Source organism: Lactuca saligna, chromosome 5 (genome assembly GCF_052625555.1).
Source record: "Lactuca saligna cultivar CGN05327 chromosome 5, ASM5262555v1, whole genome shotgun sequence".
Classification (NCBI taxonomy): domain Eukaryota; kingdom Viridiplantae; phylum Streptophyta; class Magnoliopsida; order Asterales; family Asteraceae; genus Lactuca; species Lactuca saligna.
The window spans coordinates 53,616,175-53,638,530 of record NC_136421.1 but is presented as its reverse complement, the minus strand read 5'-3'; the positions used below and the strand labels follow the sequence as shown (position 1 = coordinate 53,638,530).

The window sequence follows — 22,356 nt, the reverse complement described above, 5'->3', positions numbered from 1 at the left end:
AAGTGTTCATAAAACTTGTGTACATTTCGAAACTTAATGTATTGAGAAACCCTAGGAAAACCCGATGTTTTCCTAACACTTTGAATTCCATGTAGTTGTGTACCATCGCGGCAAGTGAAGTCATTGATTCCAGGCGACGTCGGATTATTGCGCATTGTGAATTATTATAAACACGCGTTACGCAAACGACCAGTTTACAATTATACAAACGATCCCGTAGGCTTCGTCAGTACTATTCACGTAATCCAACCGCCCTGACTTCTTGTAGTCCCGCATCCGAAGAGAAAGAGGGAACGAAGACCTCGATAACTCCATTAGTCGGTTGGGGATAAAATGAGTGCGAAGGGCCCTTGGCCCAACTCGCATGTGAATAACTAACTTTACTAGCAGTACCAAAGGACCCTTGGGGACCAATAGTAAAAAGCCATTGAAAGTCCTTTTACGCTGTGTTGGATCATGTAAGACCCAACAACTCGTAAGGTTGAAGTCTTCGGGCCTAAAGATCAGGTCATTGGGCTAGCTAGACCCAACAAACAAGATTTTACACTTTGGGGCCCAAAGATGGTGCGTCGACGTCTGTGCACTCTCACGTGTGTGTTAAATTCCCAAATGTTTCCGTGTATGAGTCGAGTTATTGTCGTGTTAGTAGTTTCGGGTTTGTCATTGATTCGAGACCGAATCAATTCGTTTGATAACGATTTTTGGTGTTGTTGTGTAATATAATTCGTCGGTAGTCGTAGTGCTAGTGTTTGATCACAACGGATGTATTGAATTAACATTTCAACTTTTCTGTTACAGCCCCTCTTTTTGTTATAAATTTACTTTTTCAACCCTTTAAATAAATAAATTTCCGAATTAGTCCTTAAACCATTTTTCTTGACATTTTAACACCAAAACTTGTTGAAATTGATATTTTTCAGCATATTTTTAGTTGAAAACAGTTTTGGTCCCTGAAAATATAGTTTTCTCGGTTGAAACCTTCCTTTTTCGCAAATTTACACTTTTGCCCCAAGATTGGAAATTTTTTGCAACTTTGGTCCTTTTTAATTATGAAAAGAATTTTTAACCTTAGAAAAGGACTTGGGACATTAGTAGTCCACTGTTTTGCAGAAAAATACAGTTTTGGCCCTTCAAAACAGAAAATTTCGCATATTGGGCCCTTATTGGGCCAAAAATGTTGTTTTTAGCCCATTAAGCTTAAAATTTATATTTTCAACCCTCCAAAAGAGTATATTTCCAGAAAATACTTTATTGAAACTGTTTTGACTCTTCTCATCCATTAGAATACGTAATATGTCATTTTGGGCCCTTTAACTTCATATTTTTACATTTTATGTCCAAAAATTGAGTTTTTAGCCCAAAGAAGATGTTATTAAGCCATTTAGCTATTTTTCTTGGAATAATTTGTATGTAGAAATATATTTGATGCTAGTATCATTTAACATAAAGTATATCTCGATTTTTAGGGGCTTATGGTTAGATCCAACATCATAAACACACAAAAACACACATATAAGCATAGAAATCATACAAGGCATACAAAACACATATAGATATACACTTTCACTTGTATTCCCCCCCCCCCCCCCCCCAAAAAAAAAAAAAATTATAAAACCGAAAGATAGGGAGTATGAAGCTCACCTTAGGGTGTTGTTTCGGTTTTTGAAGAAAAGATGGAAGAAAGCTTGGTATTTTTGGCCTTAACACCCTTTTCTTGAAGATCTCGAGTTTGAGGTGGTTCTAGGATGCAAGATCACGATTTTTGCATGGATTAGGAAGAGATTTTTGATAAAACAAAGAATCTAAGTCATAGATCCAAGCATAACCTTACCTTAGATGAAGAGTTTGTAGAAATATCCTCTTGAAAGCTTCTTAATTTTCGAGATTTTTGAATGGTGAGGAAGGATGAGTTCTTGAGTATTCTAGAGAGAATTTGTGAGATGTGTGTGTGTGTTTGAAATGGCCGAGAGCAAGAGAGAGAGAGAGAGGGAGAAATAGACCCTTGAGGTGATATGCATGGAAACATGGAATAGGTTGCATGGAGATCCAAAAGATAATAATGAGGTGTCAATTGCAAGTCAACTCTCTTTATCTCTTCTTGGGTTTGGGCCTTGGGCCGAGAATTTGGAAGGAAAAGGGAAAATTTGGGCTTTTATGCCCTCAAGCCCATGTAGAAGTTAAGTTGGATGATTTTTGTTCCAAAAAAAAATATAATATGATTTTCACACTTTGTTAGGCTAGTTTAGGTTAATCATGGTGCAAAACTTTTTAGTTTATTCCATTTTAGGCCCAACATGGCCCAAAAGGTTGAAATAAATGTATGTGGGTCCAATTAGAGCCCATTTAAGGGTTCTAAGCCCATGATAGTCAAATTGGAAGCTTATTGGTTCATTGAGTCCAATAAGGAAGTCGTAGTCCAAAATGGACCTAATTAAGGACTTCTAGGGTTTCCAATTGTTCGATGTAGTGAATTGAGGTTTAGTTTTTCCATTGAGTAAGCATCATACATGCTCTTGAGTTTTTGATTCAATGTTTTACTTAAGTATAGTGATTACAAGACACAAAATTTCTAGTTGTGACGATTTCACGACACGGCTTCCCCTCCCAGCCATCTCCGATGACTTGCAATCCTCCACCACTCTTGCCATCAGCCGGTCACCGCCTTCACCAGAACCTCCGCCTCCTCCAGCACCGCTGCTGACGCCTACCTACAGCCTCGTTCTTTCTCGAATTTATTTGTCTTGTTCTTTACCCTCGCCGCCGATAACCGGAGAACATCCGAAAACCCTCATCATCATCGCCATCTCTAGCCATCGCCACCCTCCCAATCACTATTTCCTGCCGTTTCCACCACAGGTTTGTATTTCTCTCGCTCTGTTTCTCTCGTTTTTTTGCTGCCTGAAATTGGGTTTTCTGAAATTGCAAATTTTCTACAATCCGTTTTCTGAATTGAAATCGATTTCCCCATAGCCATGGGTTCCCAACTTAACTCAAGTAGTTTCAAGAACATTACAAACTATTACAGGCTCCACTTTTGACCAATGCCACTGCAATGTTGCTGAACAGCCACATCACCATTGTGATTGTTTGCTTGTTCTACTCTATTCTTTTGCACATGTTTGCTAGAAGCTTGATTCCCTTGTAGCTGCAAGTTAAAGTTTTTTTTATCAAAGAATACAAAAATACTTCATAGTTTCAAGAAATTTAATGAACAATTGGTTTATGGTGATATAACTCTGAATAAATAGTCCATTGTGATGATGTTTAGTTACAAATTTGCATATGATATCAGATGTTCTGATGTTTATTGTTTAATTTTGTGGAATTTTCTCATGTGTCTAGTGTTGAATTTAACTTTTGGTTCCTTGTTTTTAGTTTTTAGTGAATGAATATTTTCCCATTGTTTTATAAGGAAGAAATAGGCTTTGTGAAGGATTTGGTTCAATTATTTTATAACATTGGTATCCTAAATGTTTCTATTTAGATTTTTGTTTAATTTTGTATGTATAATTTTGAATTTGTATGATGTTTATATATATATATATATATATATATATATATATATATATATATATATATATATATATATATATATATATATATATATATATAGACGCACGCGCACACACACACACACACACACACATATATATATATATATATATATATATATATATATATATATATATATATATATATATATATATATTCAAATGTTTCTAGCAACTATTGTGTGTCTAAATCCACCAATGAGAATTCAAGAAATAATAAATAATTAAATAAACCATTAAAGGGTATTTTGGACCTTTTGTACTTTTAATTAGGGAGATCATTTAATTGAAATCATTCAATTAAGGAAATAAAGTAAATATATTTGATCTAGTTATGTTTGTGGCCGAACAAGTTCATCGACATCAGCACCATCACCATCACTGCTTCTGCTTCTTCTACAATCGAAGGATCCAAAAGGGAGAACATACTCTCATCTCGCAATTGATGATGGACTCTGGGGTTCGATGAGGCTGAAGAAGGGGATGCATAGGAGCATTGAAACTGCTGTGGGGTCCGTAAATGCGAGGAGCGAACGGGGAGGAAATCCCAGCGATTTCAGGTATGTGGACGGAGGTATGCTCCGACAGCCTCCTGTTCTTCTTTCTCTGGTCTGGTAATTCAACAACTAGAGGAGAGAATGGCAACAAAAGATTGAAATTGGGTGTAACGGCAAGAATTTCCAAAACAAAATTTCATTTATCAACATAATAAAAATCATATAATATTTCTAAATCTCATGTTATCAACTGTCATCACAAAAAAGCATATCCTAGAATCTAAAAAGAAACATAATCTTTTGCCAGTGTGTACAAATCATGTCGGCGCCTTCCCGCGATCCTCGATAGTACCTGAAACACATAACACATAACACGGTAAGCATAAATGCTTAGTGGATTCCCCAAAATACCACATATAACACATATTAGCCACTCGAGGCTATAACTCTGTATGACCCTCTGGTCAATGTGTCTCAGTGGGACCCTCCAGTCCCATAACTCTGTGGACACTCTGGTCCTAACTCTGTGGACCTTCCGGTGCTAACTCTGTGAACTCTGAATCATACATAGCACAAATCACACAGAAATCACATCATACAAAAGCTTACAAGATACTCTGTCACATAACTCTAATTACCATTCTAGGTAAAGTATAGTGAGAAGACTCACCTCGGGAAATCTCAAACAGTCTCGAACTCGGAATACTGATCTAGCCTCCGCCTAATCACATACATAAATTACTCTAAATCAATAACGGCTCTCAAAGGCTAAATAAGTCCCTTACTATAACTTTTAGAAGGGTAAAATACCATTCTACCCCTCTACTGGTCCAAATGTCTACCGGCTGACTAAACTCTAAAAGTCAACCGAAGTCAACAGTCCACACTGACCACACTCGTCGAGTTCATGCGACTACTCGACGAGTCCATATGCGTACTCAGATTCCTTCCCAAGATCTCACTCGACTCACTGAGTCACTCACCTAACTCGTCGGGTCACCAATGGTCACGAATCGCGGATAACCCGGTCCGACTCGTCGAGTCTACTAATGGACTCGGCGAGTTTCCCCCATGCTCATGCTCAATCAAACCTATGAGGTTAGATCTGCTTCACCAACCTATAGATTCGGCATCCTAGAACCCAAAAGTCACGTAAAGGTTCGAGCTTTAGGTCCATGCATCACACTATCATCTCTATGTGCCAAAATATCCCTTAATATGATAACCTAGGCCCCAAAACTCATAAAGGGTTGCATAAAGCTGAAGAATAGGGACTCTCTGGACCTCTAAAGGTCCAACTCTGATAATATTGTCACAAGGGGACATCACAAACACTAGATCTCTACAAAAAATGAAAAGAAGAAACCATAGATTCAAGAAATCTATTACTCAAATGAAGATAGACATGAATCCATACCTCTCACAGCAGCTCTGAACGAAATGATGGTAGATTTGAGTCCCACAAGTCAGCCTAGCTCGAAATCCTTCCTTCCCTTTGCAAAACACACCAAAGAATGATGAATTAGCCCTCCTCTTGCTCTACAAGCTCTCTCTCTGCTCTCTAGGGTTTCTCAGGGGGGTAGTGGCCGCAAATGAAGGCCATAAGGGCCTTTAAATAGGCTCCAAACCAGGGGAATTAGGGTTTGCTTCGTCAACACCGACTCATCGAGTCAGATACTCGACTCGCCGAGTCCGATCGCTAAACGCATCAAAGGATCTCGACCCTACTCGACGAGTTGATGCACCAACTCATCGAGTCCCTAAAAAAATCCCCAAAATAAATATTTAAAATAGCATACCCGCAATCCGGATGTTACATTAGGAAGTGTTTGTTTTTCTTTGTTTATCAGGAAAGGAAAAACACGAAAATGGGGCTGTTGGCCATTAACACGAAATGGAGAAAGGAAGCAACAAAACAACAAGTTTGAGGGAGACAAGGGTCTTGATTCTTGACTGATCAAAGGAAGAAGGAGTTAACAAAAGCATCCATGGCCAATAGGTGATCTTCTTCTTCGTCTTATTTTGATTTGAATCCATGTAAATTTGGATGTTTAGGTTTTCCTGAAAAAATTTATGATAATGGATGAGATATAACTCAGGGTTGTTTGGGTTTGTTTCTTGAATTCAAGAAACTGAATTGGTAAGTCTCTCATTAATTTTTTTAAGAAACTGAAGAAGCACACCACGTGTTCGATAAAACGCATAGTTGAAATCTAGGTATTTGTAATACAAGTTCTTTAAGAATATTCAAAACCATTCCGCAAGAATAGTTTATTCTGTAAGAATATTATTGATGTATTATGATAAAATTGTAGTCAATTGGTTATATGTTTAATATGCAGTTGTTACAAGTATATCACTACAAAATATTTGACAATGAATTTGTGATTGAAATGACTTGAAGAATGGATTGAAGATCTGATGGGAAAGACTCCTTGTATAAAGTTATTCTCATGCAATACAATTCTGACAGAATGTCAATCTCATAAAATGCTAGCATATTTTGAAGTGGCTTAGAGGTCAAACATACAGAGGACATCTAGAAACGAAACAAGAAAGTGAATGTGGATTCTTTCAAAAATCCCAATATGTTTTTTGCAAGAGATTTCAAGAATGAATGTAGTTTATGTTCATAGTCGTATTCTTTATGAATGAATGTAATTACCTATTCTAAACTATTAAAGTTCGTCTTATATAAAATTTATATTCATTAAAAATTATTGGTGTTGATAATATGTTTTTATAATATTATGTTGATAGTTGTATACCATTATAATAGAATTACAGAATAACATTCTGATAGAATAAAATCGATTTATGTTTACAAATTACGTTTGAAATTGAATTAATTTGAAAAAAAATCAAAATTTTTTAGATCAAAATCATTAATTATCCCATAAATCTTGATTTTTCATTTTTTAAATTTATCTGAAATTGACTACAATGCCCTTATGCTAAAATTTGTGTGATTATATGGTACATGTTACCCTATTGTACTATCATAGACCCTCAGATCAATGACCTTTGATTATATTCCATCTGATGGTTCAGATCTGTGCATTTTGACACACAATTAGAAAGAAAACAATCCTAACCATTTATATATATATATATATATATATATATATATATATATATATATATATATATATATATATATATATATATATATATATATATATATATATATATATATATAAACTACTGAAGGAATTGGTTCAATTATTCTATAAAAATAAACATTGAATTGAGTATAAAATAATACAGAAGGTAAAATAGTCATTTTCATAATTCAGTACAAAAATTCAGAGGTTCCAACTAAACAACATGTTAAAAATTCAGATCTTAAAAATTCAGACCTTCTTAGAAATTCAGACATCTTAAAAATTCAGATCCTACCAAATAATCCCTAAAATAGGTTAAAAGAATAATGACATTGTCGTTATTTTATATCTTAATAAAGTATAAGGATTTTTTGAGTCATCTATGTGTGTAATTTTAAAACATAAAACAAACTTAAATATTATCAATTAATCAAAACGGTAAAACAATGAAATTGAAGACTCAAATCATAAGGGAATAATGACTTTCTACTTACATTTCTAGTGACCATTTTTTTATGATCACAATAATTTTTTTTTTTGGCAATTTTCAATAAATATTCAATAAAAACTGTTTTGTTATTTTATTAGTCGGTATTCAGTAAACTTTATTTTGTTTGGAAGTTTTTTTCAATAAATATTCAATAATCTCAATTTTGTTATTTGTTAGTATCTTTTCTCCGACTCATTATATAAAATAGCTAGTAACTATTTTATGATAACTAAACCTATTTCATTTGGTAATTAAATAACCTAAACAATGTTTTTACATGATATTAAGGTGGGTTCGAAATTGAAGAGTACTTAATCACCATTAGTTTTGGTCATTAAGTCTCCAATGCTTATTTTTGGTCACTAAATGGGTGTTTGAGATTGCTTCTCAAATTAGTTTATTAGGTTATTGGCTTTTTAAAAAGCTAATAAACTAAAAAAGTATTTAAGTTGTTCAAAAGTGTTTTTTAAACAATTTTTTGGATAAGCAAAATAAATGAGTTTCAAAAAACTACAAAATCCTAGCTTTTTAGTTTTCCTACCACTTTTTATTTCTAAAAAACTAAGCCAAACATTAACCTAAACACTTTTTAAAAACATCTTTTTTTTAAAATATCACAAGCCAATAAACACTTCAATACTATTATTTGCCATCATTAAACCTTTAATTCAACCGGTGACCATTTATTTTGGTTATTAAATCAATGGTCACTAATACTTGTTACGATATACAAAAAAAATTAATTTAATTTTAATCTACATTTTAGTGACCGGTAAGTGATGACCATGTCATTAAATTTGTAATATTATCAAAACATAGTGATGACTTAATACATGGTGACCAAATAATGTTGTTAGCGACCAAATTTTAGATTGTCATTTAGGCACTAACAAGGACTTTTCTTATAGTGATCAGATGAGGCAATTCAAATGATCACTAACATCGTAGCCATCAGAGTTAAGAAAGTTCCCCAAAAGTTATGCTTCAAGGTCAAGAATAAATAAAATATGAGCCTTAATGTTGGCAATACTAAAGACCTTGTGTTGCATAGGCCTAGCTTTCGTCATCTTAAGACATTCGAAGAAAGAAAAAATATGTTGCATAGGCCTAGCTTCCTTCATCCAAAAATGTATAACATACCATGTAATTTAATTTAATTTAATTTTTTTTTCCTATCATGGATGTCCTTTGTTAACGGCAGTCTTTTAGGGTCTTTGCCTCTTTGGTGCGTATTATATTTATTAATACATCTAGACAGTACCGTTTTATCCTAGGAAGGTTAGATTTCTCATTTGTTGATGAACCTTAAACTTTTTATCCTAGGAAGGTTAGATTTCTCATTTGTTAATGAACCTTAAACTTCCCGCGTTTGAGGCGTGCGCCATGTGAAACAAATAACTGCCACCAGATGTTTGCCAAATTGTTACATAGAAATATAAAAGCCATATGTCCATAGTCAACTCTATTTTGTCATATTCCTATGTCAATCTTATAACGCACATCATAATATTTTTTGTAACTTTAAATCTCATACTCCTTAGATTTCTTGAAACCATATTCGTCACTCATGCATCTCCTTTTTTATTTCCTTTTCTTTTTCATATACATCAACCATGCCGAAACGAGGTGCATTGATCGTGACCGGAGGGCACTCTTGCAATTCAAAAAAGGGCTCGTGGACGATTACGCCCTTCTCAAGTCATGGAGGAATACCAACACAACACAAGATTGCTGTAAATGGAGAGGTGTAAGATGCAGCAACGACACTGGCCAAGTCATCAAGCTTGATCTTCATGTAGATTTCAACGCAAGTGTTGGCCAATTTTTTGGTCTAAGTGGTCAGATCGATTCTTCATTGCTTTCATTAAATTCTTTGACATATTTAGATTTGAGTGGAAACAGTTTCACTCGTATCCCAAACTTCCTTGGTTCCCTCAAGACACTACACCACCTCAAACTCGCTAACATCGAGTTAACTTCATCAAAATTTCCGCATCAATTAGGCAATCTTTCCAGCTTACAAACTCTTGATCTGTTAGCTACACCTGTGATCATTAAGAACACAGATTGGCTCTCTCGTCTTTCCTCTCTCAAATACCTAAATCTTAGTTATATAGACTTGAGTGAATCTGTTGGGTTACTTAATAACGTCATCACATTGCCCTCCCTCGTAGAGTTGCAACTTGAAAGCTGCTCGCTTCCCAATAACACTGCCAAATCGTTCAATCGCACCTCCTCTGTTTCTTTTGCAGTTGTTAATATTAATTCTAACGATCTTCCAAACTCTATGATATACCCTTGGTTATTCAATTTTAGTAGCACCCTTACTTACATCGATCTATCTAACAATAAGCTACTTGGTATCATTCCTGAAGCATTTGGTATGTTTAAAAACCTCCAAACCCTAGATTTGACCAACAATGGCCTCCAAGGTGGTATCCCGGTTTCATTTGGAAACTTTGGCAACATACGTGAACTTTTCCTATCTGGGAACAATCTCAACCAAGACCTTTCTGGTCTTTTTGACAACCTCTCGGGGTTTGGACCAGAGAGATCTTTACAGGTTCTTGATTTATCTTATAATCAACTAAGCGGTTCGTTGCCTGATTTTACAAAATTCACATCTCTCAAGGAACTGTACCTTGAACAAAATCAGTTGAACGGTTCTTTCCCACGAAAATTTGAAAAAATTTCGGATCTTTTAATCCTTGATTTGGCGGATAACCGTATCAATGGATTTCTCCCAAATCTTTCTGTTTTCGCTTCTTTGCGGGAATTGTATTTTGAGAGAAACCTATTAAATGGAACTCTAGCTGAAAAGTTAGAGCCTCTCTCCAAGCTCGAGTCTTTGGGTGCATCTTCGAATTTCTTTCAAGGAACGATATCTGAAACGCATGTAGCTAATCTTTCTCGTTTGACTTACCTCGATCTGTCGTTTAATTCGTTGGATTTAGAAATCGGTTCCGATTGGTCTGCAACTTTTCAACTCGAAACCATCTCGTTGTCATCCTGCAAACTCGGGAGTTCTTTCCCGCGATGGCTAAGAACTCAAACGAACTTCTCCGTGTTTGATATATCTAACGCCGGAATCGATGATTCTGTCCCCAATTGGTTTTGGGAGTCGTTGATTCCGGGTATACGTTACTTAAATCTCTCCTCGAACCAGATGCATGGGTTGATTCCGGATTTGGATTTTATATCTGGTAACCAACCTATAATCGATATGAGCTCAAATAACTTCTCGGGTAACTTACCATTGTTTCCTCTTGACACCATTACTCTAAAGCTCAACGACAACATGTTATCAGGGCAGATTTCTTCCTTGTGTAACCTGACTGGCTTAATCCGGCTTGACCTTTCTATTAACAAACTGTCGGGAGAGCTTCCAAACTGCTGGAACACCCTTAACATCCTGGCTATTCTGAACCTCGAAGACAATGGATTTACAGGGGAAATTCCCGATTCCATAGGGGCCCTTGAAGGGATTGATATGATGAGTATGAAAGGCAATAACTTGACTGGAAACCTACCATCGTCCTTAAAAAACTGCACGTATTTACGACTTCTTGATCTTGGAGAAAACCAACTGTCGGGTAAGATACCGAAATGGTTAGGGAAAAGCTTGTCAGCGTTGCTTGTTCTTAGCTTATCGTCAAATCAGTTCCATGGAGCCATTCCTACAAGCTTATGTAAGATCAAGAACATTCAAATTTTGGACCTCTCCATTAACAATATCTCCGGGAAAATACCCAAATGCATCAATCACATTTCGGGGATGAAAACTAGGGATATAAGTACCCAACAAATAAGTATTGAACACAGTTCAGTCGGGTTAGCTCGAACCAGACTCATTATCAGAGTCTACGCTATGTTTAAAGTATTACTGCAATGGAAAGGAAAGAAATCAGAGTACCAAAAGACATTGGGTTTGGTCGTTAGCCTTGATCTTTCTTCCAATAGATTAACCGGTGGAATCCCAGTTGAGATCACGAATCTTTCGGCTCTCATTGCATTGAATCTTTCAAGAAACAGCTTCACCGGATCAATACCTAAAGACATCGGTCGATTGGGACAATTGGATTTTCTTGATCTATCAAGAAACGACCTTTTTGGTGGAATCCCTACAAGCCTTTCGCAGTTGACCAATCTTGGGGTGTTGGATTTGTCCTTCAACAACTTGTCGGGAAGAATCCCGAAGGGCACGCAGTTACAGAGCTTTGAGATGTCATCATACGCTGGAAATCCTGCACTTTGTGGGCTTCCATTGCCGAACATATGCCATGGTGACATGCCGAAAAGTAAAAACCCAAATCTTGTTGATGTTGCTAAACAAGAATCTTATGACGATAAGTTCCATAAGGGGTTCCTTATTGGCATTGTCGCTGGTTTTGCCTTTACTTTTTGGGGTGTTTGTGGCTCGTTGGTTCTCAAAGAGTCATGGAGACATGCGTATTACGGATTCTTGAATGTAATCAAAGATTGGGTTCTTCTAAGAGTAGAGTTGGGTTTAGCTAGACTCCGGAGCCAAACTTCACCTAAAATATCCAAATCCGAGAAGAGAAATCCGGAAAGAAGACGCGTTGTACGATGATTTATTGCTGATATGCATTATTCTTCTATGAAATTGCGTCAATTTCCAACATATGTATGATTGTATAAGTATCAAGTAAAGTAATTTTTGTTATAGTAGATATTTTTTTTTTTTTTTTTTTTTGGAGAAAATTTATTTTGTGGCATAAGTAGATTGTGATACTTTTATTTTGTTTTTGTTTATCCATGAAACATGATTTCCAACTCAACAAAGTAGTGATTCGTGGAGCAAGAAATGGATATGCTATACTTATCTTTGCTTTGTGTGCTCTATTGGTAAACCAAAAATGAATCGAGTAAATTTTGTGTGTTGTGATGTTACAGTTGTGTTTGTTTCTTTTATGGGCTCAGTTTGACTTTTTATTGCTATGTTTAAATTTATACCACTGTATAATAAAGATTGCAAGATAGTTACTCATGTTTATGGGATTAAGTTTCATCAATCAAATCATGCTAGAGAGTGTTTTAATTGACAATTAGAGACATAACACTTATCATAACATTTATCACAACATTGTACTTCGAAAAAATAGAATTAGAATATTATAATAAACAAAATCAATGAAAGTACCTTGGTATTTCTCGAGTATTTTGATTAATGAAAGTACTACAGTGTAATAGAAAGAAATGTTGGAAAGGGGCTGTTTTGAAATTCAAAATTATATGTAAGGGGCTTTATTGGGGAGTTTATGTCACCTATTTCTATCAAATACGGATTACTTCACATTTGCGTCAATTATTATAAATTTGATTATCTTAAGTCTTAACATTAATTTGTTATGTTAAATTCAAAAAAACTAAATTTTAAGTTAATATTTGTTGGATGCTATCACGATGCTAGAATGTATGTTCATAGAAGTTCTTGATCCATACTATAAAATACCAAACAAACATTAACAGATGCCTTAGTTCCATGTATTTTCTCTTATAACCCTTTCTAGAAAACAACAAATTATGACTAAAATGGATCTTGGCCTAACATGTCATATTCTTTATAGGTTTGACCGGAAAGGTGATCCAAAGCACCACCACTGAAAACGAAGCTCAACATCAACAAAGCTCAACAACAGATAAAATTTAAATCATGTTCTTTGTTACTCTTTTATGAATTATATAATCATATACAACAACTATAATAATTACATACTATTATTCTGTCCCAAAATATTCTCAGTTATCGACTAAGCTTGCATTAATAAAACAACACCTCTCATGAAATTCCCGGTTCCGGCTACTATACCCGAAAAATGAAACATAGTTTCATTGGTTTGTTTATTATAACATCCTAGTTTCACTTCTTCCTATCAAAACATTGTAATTCAAAATTTTTTTACCCAATTATAGCATTATACTATTGATTTTTTTCTTATTAAGAATTTATACTTTCTATCCATTTTTAGCAGTGAAAAATTGTTTCCTATTTGTATGAAATTGGTATGGTTAGGTAGATTTTTCCAAGTACATAAAGAAAAAATAAAAACAGAATTTTATAATAAACAAAGCAATAAAACAAATGAAAGTACAATTTTTATGAAATGGATGTTAACGACATTTCTAACCTCCATATTCCTTATATAAAAGGAAGATGGATATTCCATGCAAAGGTTATTATGTGATACTTAAACATCAATCACTTTACATTCTCTATCTCAAAGAACACTCAACAAACAAGGTATACTCTATTAGTAAATCATATTGATCATGAAATCTAATGTGATCTTTTGAATTATCCCATGAATTTACATTTGTGTAACCCCAAGAATAAGGGTCGAATTATAGATTTCGGAAAGTGATTTCCAAAACACGATTCAAGAGATTATTTAAGTTATTGTTGTTTGTACCCTTAATTTATAACATTCAAAATCTGTAATTTTTGCAAGGAATAACAATGGCCGAATTTGTGAGGGACATAAGTTCCAATTTTAGGAAACTAGATAAGTTTAAGGGCACTGATTTTCGTCGGTGGCAAAAGAAAATGCATTTCCTTGTTACTGCTTTGAATGTTGTTCATGTTTTAAGAATTCCTGCACCAGAACCGATGGAAGATAAAACCACTGAACATACCAAAAGAAGATGCAAGTGGGACAATGATGATTACATATATCGTGGACACATCTTGAATGGTATGGCTATCTTTTTCTTTAATGTCTATCAAAATCACAAATCCGCAGAAGAGCTGTAGGATGCACTTAAATCTATATACATGGCAGGGAATGCTTATAGTAAGAAGTTCTTTGGAAGTAATTTCAATGATTACAAAATGGATGAATCTATTTCTGTCTTGAGTGTTATTGACACATTGCCCCCATACTGGAAAAACATTAAACATATTTTAAAACACAAAAAGGAAGAGTTATCTCTGGTACAACTTGGTAGTTACTTGAGAATTGAAAAGGGTCTTTAGGCTCAAGAAAGTGGTAAAAGAAGTTCCCAGATCTTTTGTGAGCATTGTAGAAGATGATAAACATCAGAAAAACAACAAAGGAAAAAGGAAGAAAAAAGATGACCATCATAAAGGTTCACACAAGAAAGCAAAACTTATTGGTTGGAATTGTAACAAAAATGGTCACGTGAAACAAGATTGTTATTTTAGAAAGAACAAGAATGGTGCAAGCACATCTGGAGAGAGATCTCATGATCAATGTCCAAAACTACAAGGTTATAATTTTATTTCTAAAAATACTACTGCGATATATCATGTAACACTTATTTTTGAATCATTTTTTGTTCAAGATGATGCTTATGCATGGTGGATAGACTCGGGGATGATGTGACATCCCCTATTTTCAAGAACAAAAAAAGTTTTCTTTATGCTATAAAAATCACAATATTTTTGTTTGCGGAAAATCTCAGTAGAATAAGATATCTTGCGAAAACTGTCTCGTTATATTAAAATATATCGAGTAAAGATGGTGATTCAAAATACAAAACCCTAAGGATGTCATAATCAATACACAACATATGTTATAGCTTAAAGACCTAATGGTCCTAAACACTATTGCAAGTTGTTTCTTAATCACTCGACATCCTATTCAAGTTCCAACTACTTTAGCCCCGTTACATGTGATGTAATTTGAGTGTGTAAGGTTATGATAATAATTTGAGCGTGTAAGGTTAAGAAACCTAATGAAACACATAGGGTTTTCAATCCCATAATATTATTATGATAATAATTTATAATTATCAAACCTGAAAACCAACTGTTACCACACACTATAGATATATCTCATAATTGAGATATCTATAAAACGTTACACCCATATATACCTATTCCAACCGATTCTCACAAATTCTTGTCCATGATTATCATGAAGAATCAACTCACTGTTAAATCGTTTAGAGCAATGGTTTGACTACACAACTAGGGGCTTCATTGGCCGGTGTAAGTCATAAAGGCAATTTGATCCATTAGAGTATTTGATGAATATGGTATCCTATTTCATCTACGTTTGTTGTTTATAAGTCCACACTAGCAACATAATTCACAAGACCATCCAGAATAATCAAGTGTTGTCATCTTACTTAGGAAGGTAACTAGACATACCATTTTAGTTTCCTGATTGGACCCACCATATCTGGATGTCTAAAGGAATACTATATCGTATTCTGGTACGTAATCTGTACATCGACACCTAATAGTGTCACATAATAGAACTCTACTCCCCGTTCCTGTCATACACACCATTAATACGATTCTACCCAATATCTAAACTAAATTGAGCAAGCATCCTTTTATAAGTCTTATTTCATTATTAGGCAAGACTATAATACGTGTAATCAACTTACAAAACCATTTCCTATTTATACCATATTATCGCAATACAATATACGGTTATACTTTTATCCAACTTAAATGGAACTAATCATCATTTATATGTCTTAGTTTAAAACTAGAGTAGACTATAATATAAATCTTCAACTTTCAATACGTATTCCCTGTTAATGCAATATTATTATAACACATGGTATGCCTAATTAGTTATCCAACTTACTTCGTACTGAGGATCCTTTATAAGTCTTATGGAAAGACTATGTTTGTGTTTAAACAATTTCTAAAAACCATTTTCCTGTTTATGAAATGCTTATCATACTACAAATATTATATATATATATATATATATATATATATATATATATATATATATATATATATATATATATATATATATGTATGTATAAAATCAAAAACTAATAACTCTTCATAGGGTAAAATGACAATTTTACCCCTGGTCAAAGTCAACACTCTGGTGAAAGTCAACATTCTGGGTTGACCAACTCGCCGAGTTCTATTGAGCTGTTCAGTCGCGACTTGGCTCATCCACTCGTCGAGTCCCTCTACAGACTCGTCGAGTTCTACTAACTGTCATCGGGACAACACGACATGAATCGTCGAGTTTCCTTATGGACTTAACGAGTCCTTCACTACTAGAAAAACAACCTTTTATGATGCTCATTGAGCATCTTAAAACGCTCAAACGACGCGCAAATGCGCGTCAAGGAAGGCCCTGTCATAACGAGAGACGACACGCTTTTGTGCGTCCTCTATAGACGACGCGCATTTATGACACGCAATGCGTATCATTAAAGCCGTTGTCAAGAAAGGCCATGTCATAAATGAAGATGATACACATTTTTGCGTATCGTAGTTAATTTAAAAAAAAAAATTATTTATGGATTTACTAATTTTCAAATTAAATTTGCATTTCATGTCTAATAGAAAATAAAATACCATATACAAAAAATATAATACATTGCAGAAAAGTTAATGTCATACAAATAATCATTCCAATAGTAGACAAATGGATAAATCTCAAAGGGTTCAAAAATATGTTTGTCTTCTAATAGAACTTATACACAAGAAAGTACTGAATTTGTTATTGAACTTATACACAAGAAGAAGGTGTTTGAAGTCAGAAAAGGTCTCAGCAACTAAATTGGCCCCGAAAGCTTGTGGGTTGATTGCAACTGAGATAAGGATACCATGTTTACTCTTTTTACTAAACAAACCTGACAATAAGATAATATAAAACTAAATTATTATTATGATTAAGCCACAGATACACTCAAGCTATATATACCAATGGTGATGGTCTTTCATCAGCTGCACATGGAAACCCACTACCATAAATAGAAGTATCAAGATCACTAACATAAATAACTTCAACAGTTAACAAGTAAATGTATTGACCTACATAAACAATGTCAACAATTAACAAGTAAATGTATATTTCACAAATGGAGAAGGTTGGAAGGTTGAAAGGTTAAGTACCACAGGTAGGGTCAAAGGCAACTGTAGTAACTCCAGAATCCTATCTGTGTTGCCCTGAACAAGCTCTGTAAGCCCTTTTAATGCTCTGCTATCACTGAAGAAGTATCATCCTATATAGGGAACCATACCCAGATATTTATGTACCCAAAGAACATAGAGAGTTTATGTATTTGAATTTGGATAAAAGATTAAAGCACAAACACAAACAGATAGTATCCAATCCATGGGGTATTTTGGAAAATAGTATGTACATTCTTGACTAATCATCAACCTGCAAGTGAAGGGTAGAATGGAAAGAAACAAATGTTCACAGCCAGTAACAAAAGAAACAAGATTTAGCAGGTAGGTACCTGATTACCCCTCCTAATGTCAGGATGAAGACCAGGGGTGGGGGTGTCAATGATTAAGCAAGACAAATAATTTAAGGATACACTTTCATGGGCAACTCTTAATGTCTTATAAAGGCACTTTTGGTGAATGTCAATAATCTGCAAGATAATAATCAATATTAAGAGGAATAAATGCAAGCTATAAATCAGATAGAAAAAGAAGATTAAAAATAAGATCATTAAACCAAAAATGACTATTGTAGTCGTTGTTGTGAAGTAGAAAAAAATTAATCTATTAACTAAATAACCAAACCTTAAGGTGCAACCTAAATCACATTGGATTTGACTAATAAACAATCCTGAAAAGGCATAATAATGTTAGTTACTTCATCTGCACAAGACCTGGTGGTGGTCCAGTTGTGCTGTCGGAAGAAAATCATGTTGTTCTTGACTAACTCACCAACTTGCCTAAGTAACAAATAAGTGGATTCATTGTTGTCCTGTTTAAAAGTTTTTGAAATGCATATGGTATATGGTGAAGGGTGAACCTGGTTTAAATGTGCTGTGACATAGTGGATGATTAGTAATCTTGGTTCACCAAATGTGCCACCAAGTTGATCCAACACTGGAAAAGCTTTCTACAAAGATCTCACGCTTACACCAGAAAAGATTATAAGGATAATATCTCCAAAACCAAAAAAATAGATTCTACAATAACAATAACAATAATAATAACAATAACAATAACAATATCAATAACAATAACAATAACAATAGCAATAACAATAACAATAACAATAACAATAACAATAACAATAACAATAATAATAACAATAACAATAATAATAACAATAACAATAACAATAATAATAATAATAAACACGACATTTAGTTGGTGGATGGTTTGTTACCTGACTTGCGATAAGTAAGAGGCCAGGGTTGTAGAATATTTCTTTTTTGCAAGAGCATAAAAACTGGGATAAGATTCTTAAAGAATTCAAGAGCCTTAAAAACGAGCATTCGATATGTGCTGAAACTATTTCAACATACAAATCCGAGACTAAGTCCGTACACCGTGATATGAACACCACAAGTGTCTAGAAATTAGTGTGATCCTCTCCAGCAAACGTTACAAATGGCCATAAAGCATCATTCCCAGATAAAAGTTCAGGTTCTTTCTGTAGTAAACATGAAAAAGTGTATCAATAATTCAATACAAATGATGTACGAATCTTTTCATGTGAAATTTTAAATGAGAAAGTGTAGTGACCTCATAGACTTCACTAACAAACTCTAGGAGAGAAACAAAAGTTTGAGGGGCAGATTCGGAAACTTGCTGAGGTGGCATGTTGCCATCAAGAACATAATCATATGAACCAGACATTTTGTATGGACTAAGAGCAATCGTATCTTTCTCCTTTGTTTCTTTTACATAGAAATTATGTTCAAATCATCATTTCAAAGGGCAGAATTGTAAATAAATACATGATCTATACAAAAAAAGCAAAAAGACATGACTAACCTTGTCTCTAGCAAGTGGGTGAGATAGAAAAGAGTGTTATGAGTTTGTGTAAGTATGCATTATACATGTAGATCATATCCTCATCATTATTCTGTAAAAGATATAATCACAATTCATATCAACTTACATTCATAAATAAACATATAAATAAATAAATAGAAGTTATGAAACTTAACATTTAACACAGAAACAAACCTGATAAACTGGTGTTCGAAAAACTGGAAAGCACTGAATTCCAAGGCTAAAAGCATCAAAAGCCAAGCTCTCTAAATCAAAGAAAAAGGTAATCGTAACTAATGATATCTGGTATTGTTCCACCTTCGTTCATGGTTCTGAAAACAATTACAGCTTCATCGCCTAAACCTCTATTAGCACAAGTAGCGAGAAGAGTGTTATAAGTAACTTAATATGGTTGTAACCCTTTATGCCGCATTTCAGCAAATAAACTCAATAAACCTTCCCAATCATACCCACCTCTAGCACAAGAGTTAATCACAGTGTTGTATGTCAAGATATTGGGGGAAATTCCTTTTTTCATTCTATCAAGAAGCTATAGGGATGTTTCATACTGACCGTTTCACCCGTAGGCATGAATGATCGAGGTATATGAAAACACGGTACAAGGCACCCCTTCGCTAGATTGAAGCCACCTGCATTTCACGAAGCTCTATTGGTCTGAAAAAGAAATCAAGAGAAGAAAAATAATCCAGCATATAAAGAACTTACAGTAAGCAGACAACATAGACAAAACATTCGATCGACGGCGACATGACTGAGCCCAAAAATCAGAAATTGAAAGTAATTTCAACAATCCAGAAACCCGAGTCAGCTACTCCATAATGAAATCCCCATCGGTGAGGTGCAAATATTTTGCCTTTTCTTCAACGTCACTGTGCAACAGATCTCAGGGCAGGTTCTTGAAATGGATACACACCGATCCAACAGCTACCAAGTTCGATAGAAAATTACGGAAAATCGTCTTGAGAGGGGAAGTTATTTGGGAAGAACTTGAAGCATTTGAAACCCTAGACCTTGATTCGATGTAACTTGACAATGGCCATTGTAGATTGAAATATTGAAGACCCAAAGCGATCCCTTGTGAAGAAAGCTGTGCGATAGTCCTTGTTGACCGAATCCAAAGATTCCGTCAATGGCTCTATCGGGTTTGGTTAAATCCCTAATTTGGAATGTGCTACATCTGGTTCATGAACTTGCCAAGTCAATTAGGGTTTTTTTAATGAAAAATGAAAGGGGTTAATGGATTGGGATGATGTCGTACGTGAGAAAAAAAAGAAAAAGAAGGAGAAAAAGGGAGAAAGAACGGATCCTACCTTAGATGCATAGAGAGTAGAAGTAGAGATCGAGTATGGAGGAGGAAATCACAATTGAAACCTGTATGATTTTTCCGCTTAAGGTTTTATAGAGGAGAAGATGAGAAGTTTCAAAATCAAAATTAGAGGTAAGAATAGAGGAGAAAGAGGAAGTTGGATCATGTATTTGACATTCTTGATGGAATCGTTACTCTCGACCTAGAGAATGATGGTTTTTACGGTTGGGGTTTTATCATACGAACGTGAAGCATGAGCACCTGTGACATGAATGATTTGATCTCAATTGACAAAAATACAAACATTAGTATATCATGATGGCGGGTTTTGTTATCGGTGTAGTGCGACAGGAAAGAATGGTTGGAGAAATGGTCAGAGATACTTGGCAGTGGAGGTTGGGTGGTGATGCAATGCTGCTATGAAGATGAAGGCCCTAGGGCTTTTTTTTTTGCTAATGGGAAGACGTGGGGGTTTTTGATTTTTGGGATCCAACAGGAAGGTGAAATCCCGCCTTAGAAAACACATGTTTTGATTAAAAAATTATAAGGCTACACACTTAGATGACACACATTTTTGATGGGTTTTGGTCATAAGACATCCTATGTGCTCATACAAACCCTAATGCTTGGATCTAGGTTTCTCTATTGTACATGCTTTGAATCCAAGACTATAAACCCTAATTCTAGCATACAAGTAATCATATTAATATGTAATTAGGTTTAAGATCATACCTTGATTGTTATGTAGCAATAACAATCCCAATTCCTCCTTGAATTGACTTTGGAAGGCTTAGAGTCACAAGTGTCACTCCTCTAATGGTTCACAAACACCATAAGCGAATGGAGAAGGTATAAAGAGAGAGGTGAGAGGTTAGAATTCGTATCTAGGACCTCTTGGGAAGGGATACACGAATTCATGACCCTAGGGGTGTTTATATAGGTGTAGAGATAGGGTTTCAGTCATTATCCTTATCTAGTTGATTATCCATTAAGCAACCAATAAGATAATCCTTGAATCCTTATCATACTCGAATTCTAAGGCTTTCCAACCTTAAATTCGTCCACCATATAAATAAGATAATCCTTACCTTATTTTGTAACTATCACATAATTACAAATCAGCCCCTCTAGTTTAATTAATTACATTTGATCACAAAACTAATTCTTAATTAATTATTGACAAATATTAATTAAACAAATATGATTTCTCCTTTAATATATTATTCTTATAACATATTAATATATCATATTATCCTTTCTCTCTTTATTCATTTCTCCAATCAAGTTGCTTTGGTGAAGGCAACCCAAAAGGACCATGCACCATCGGGTCAAGTACATACCAAAATAGTTATGGACTTAGACACTAATCCAACAGTCTCCCACTTGGATAAGTTTAACAACTATTCTGCGTATGACTTCAGATCCCGATCTGCAATCGTAGCTTTCCATAGCCGCTGTCAACTCTGATCATATCAGATACGCGTGTCCTTAGATAAGGGATCATATATTCCTCCATTCTAGATATCGTATGAGATATGATTTCTAATCATTCTCTTTGTACTATATCTTGATTTCCGATTTATGACGACAGACTAATTGAACAAATCAAATTAGCCCTAGCCCGGCCGAGCATTTACGTATGTCATCACTAAACCATCGAGGGGCCCAAAGATATCG

At 34.7% G+C, this 22,356-nt stretch overlaps 1 protein-coding gene and 2 long non-coding RNA genes across 9 annotated transcripts; 1 reads left to right on the top strand and 2 right to left on the bottom strand.

The window, feature by feature from the left end:
• The first annotated feature begins 9,209 nt into the window (after positions 1-9,209).
• LOC145045290 (receptor-like protein EIX2) lies at positions 9,210-12,233 on the top strand. The gene has a single exon (XM_078993626.1). It carries the CDS (start codon positions 9,210-9,212, stop codon positions 12,231-12,233), a length of 3,024 nt encoding a protein of 1,007 aa, XP_078849752.1.
• A 4,772-nt stretch (positions 12,234-17,005) lies between these two features.
• LOC144997214 (uncharacterized) lies at positions 17,006-19,573 on the bottom strand. Of its 6 annotated transcripts, none has more exons than XR_013659737.1 (5): positions 19,548-19,573; positions 19,353-19,443; positions 19,101-19,255; positions 17,311-19,008; positions 17,006-17,239 (listed from the first exon to the last, which is right to left on the bottom strand). It is a non-coding gene; the product is annotated as an uncharacterized LOC144997214 (long non-coding RNA). The 6 variants fall into 6 exon arrangements; XR_013659739.1 differs by having other exon boundaries at positions 17,502-19,008; XR_013659736.1 differs by having other exon boundaries at positions 17,006-17,772; positions 17,852-19,008.
• On the bottom strand, positions 19,566-21,105 carry LOC145047183 (uncharacterized). Of its 2 annotated transcripts, XR_013682131.1 has the most exons (4): positions 20,684-21,105; positions 20,079-20,550; positions 19,926-20,002; positions 19,566-19,618 (listed from the first exon to the last, which is right to left on the bottom strand). It is a non-coding gene; the product is annotated as an uncharacterized LOC145047183 (long non-coding RNA). The 2 variants fall into 2 exon arrangements; XR_013682130.1 differs by having other exon boundaries at positions 19,572-20,002.
• Positions 21,106-22,356: the final 1,251 nt, after the last annotated feature.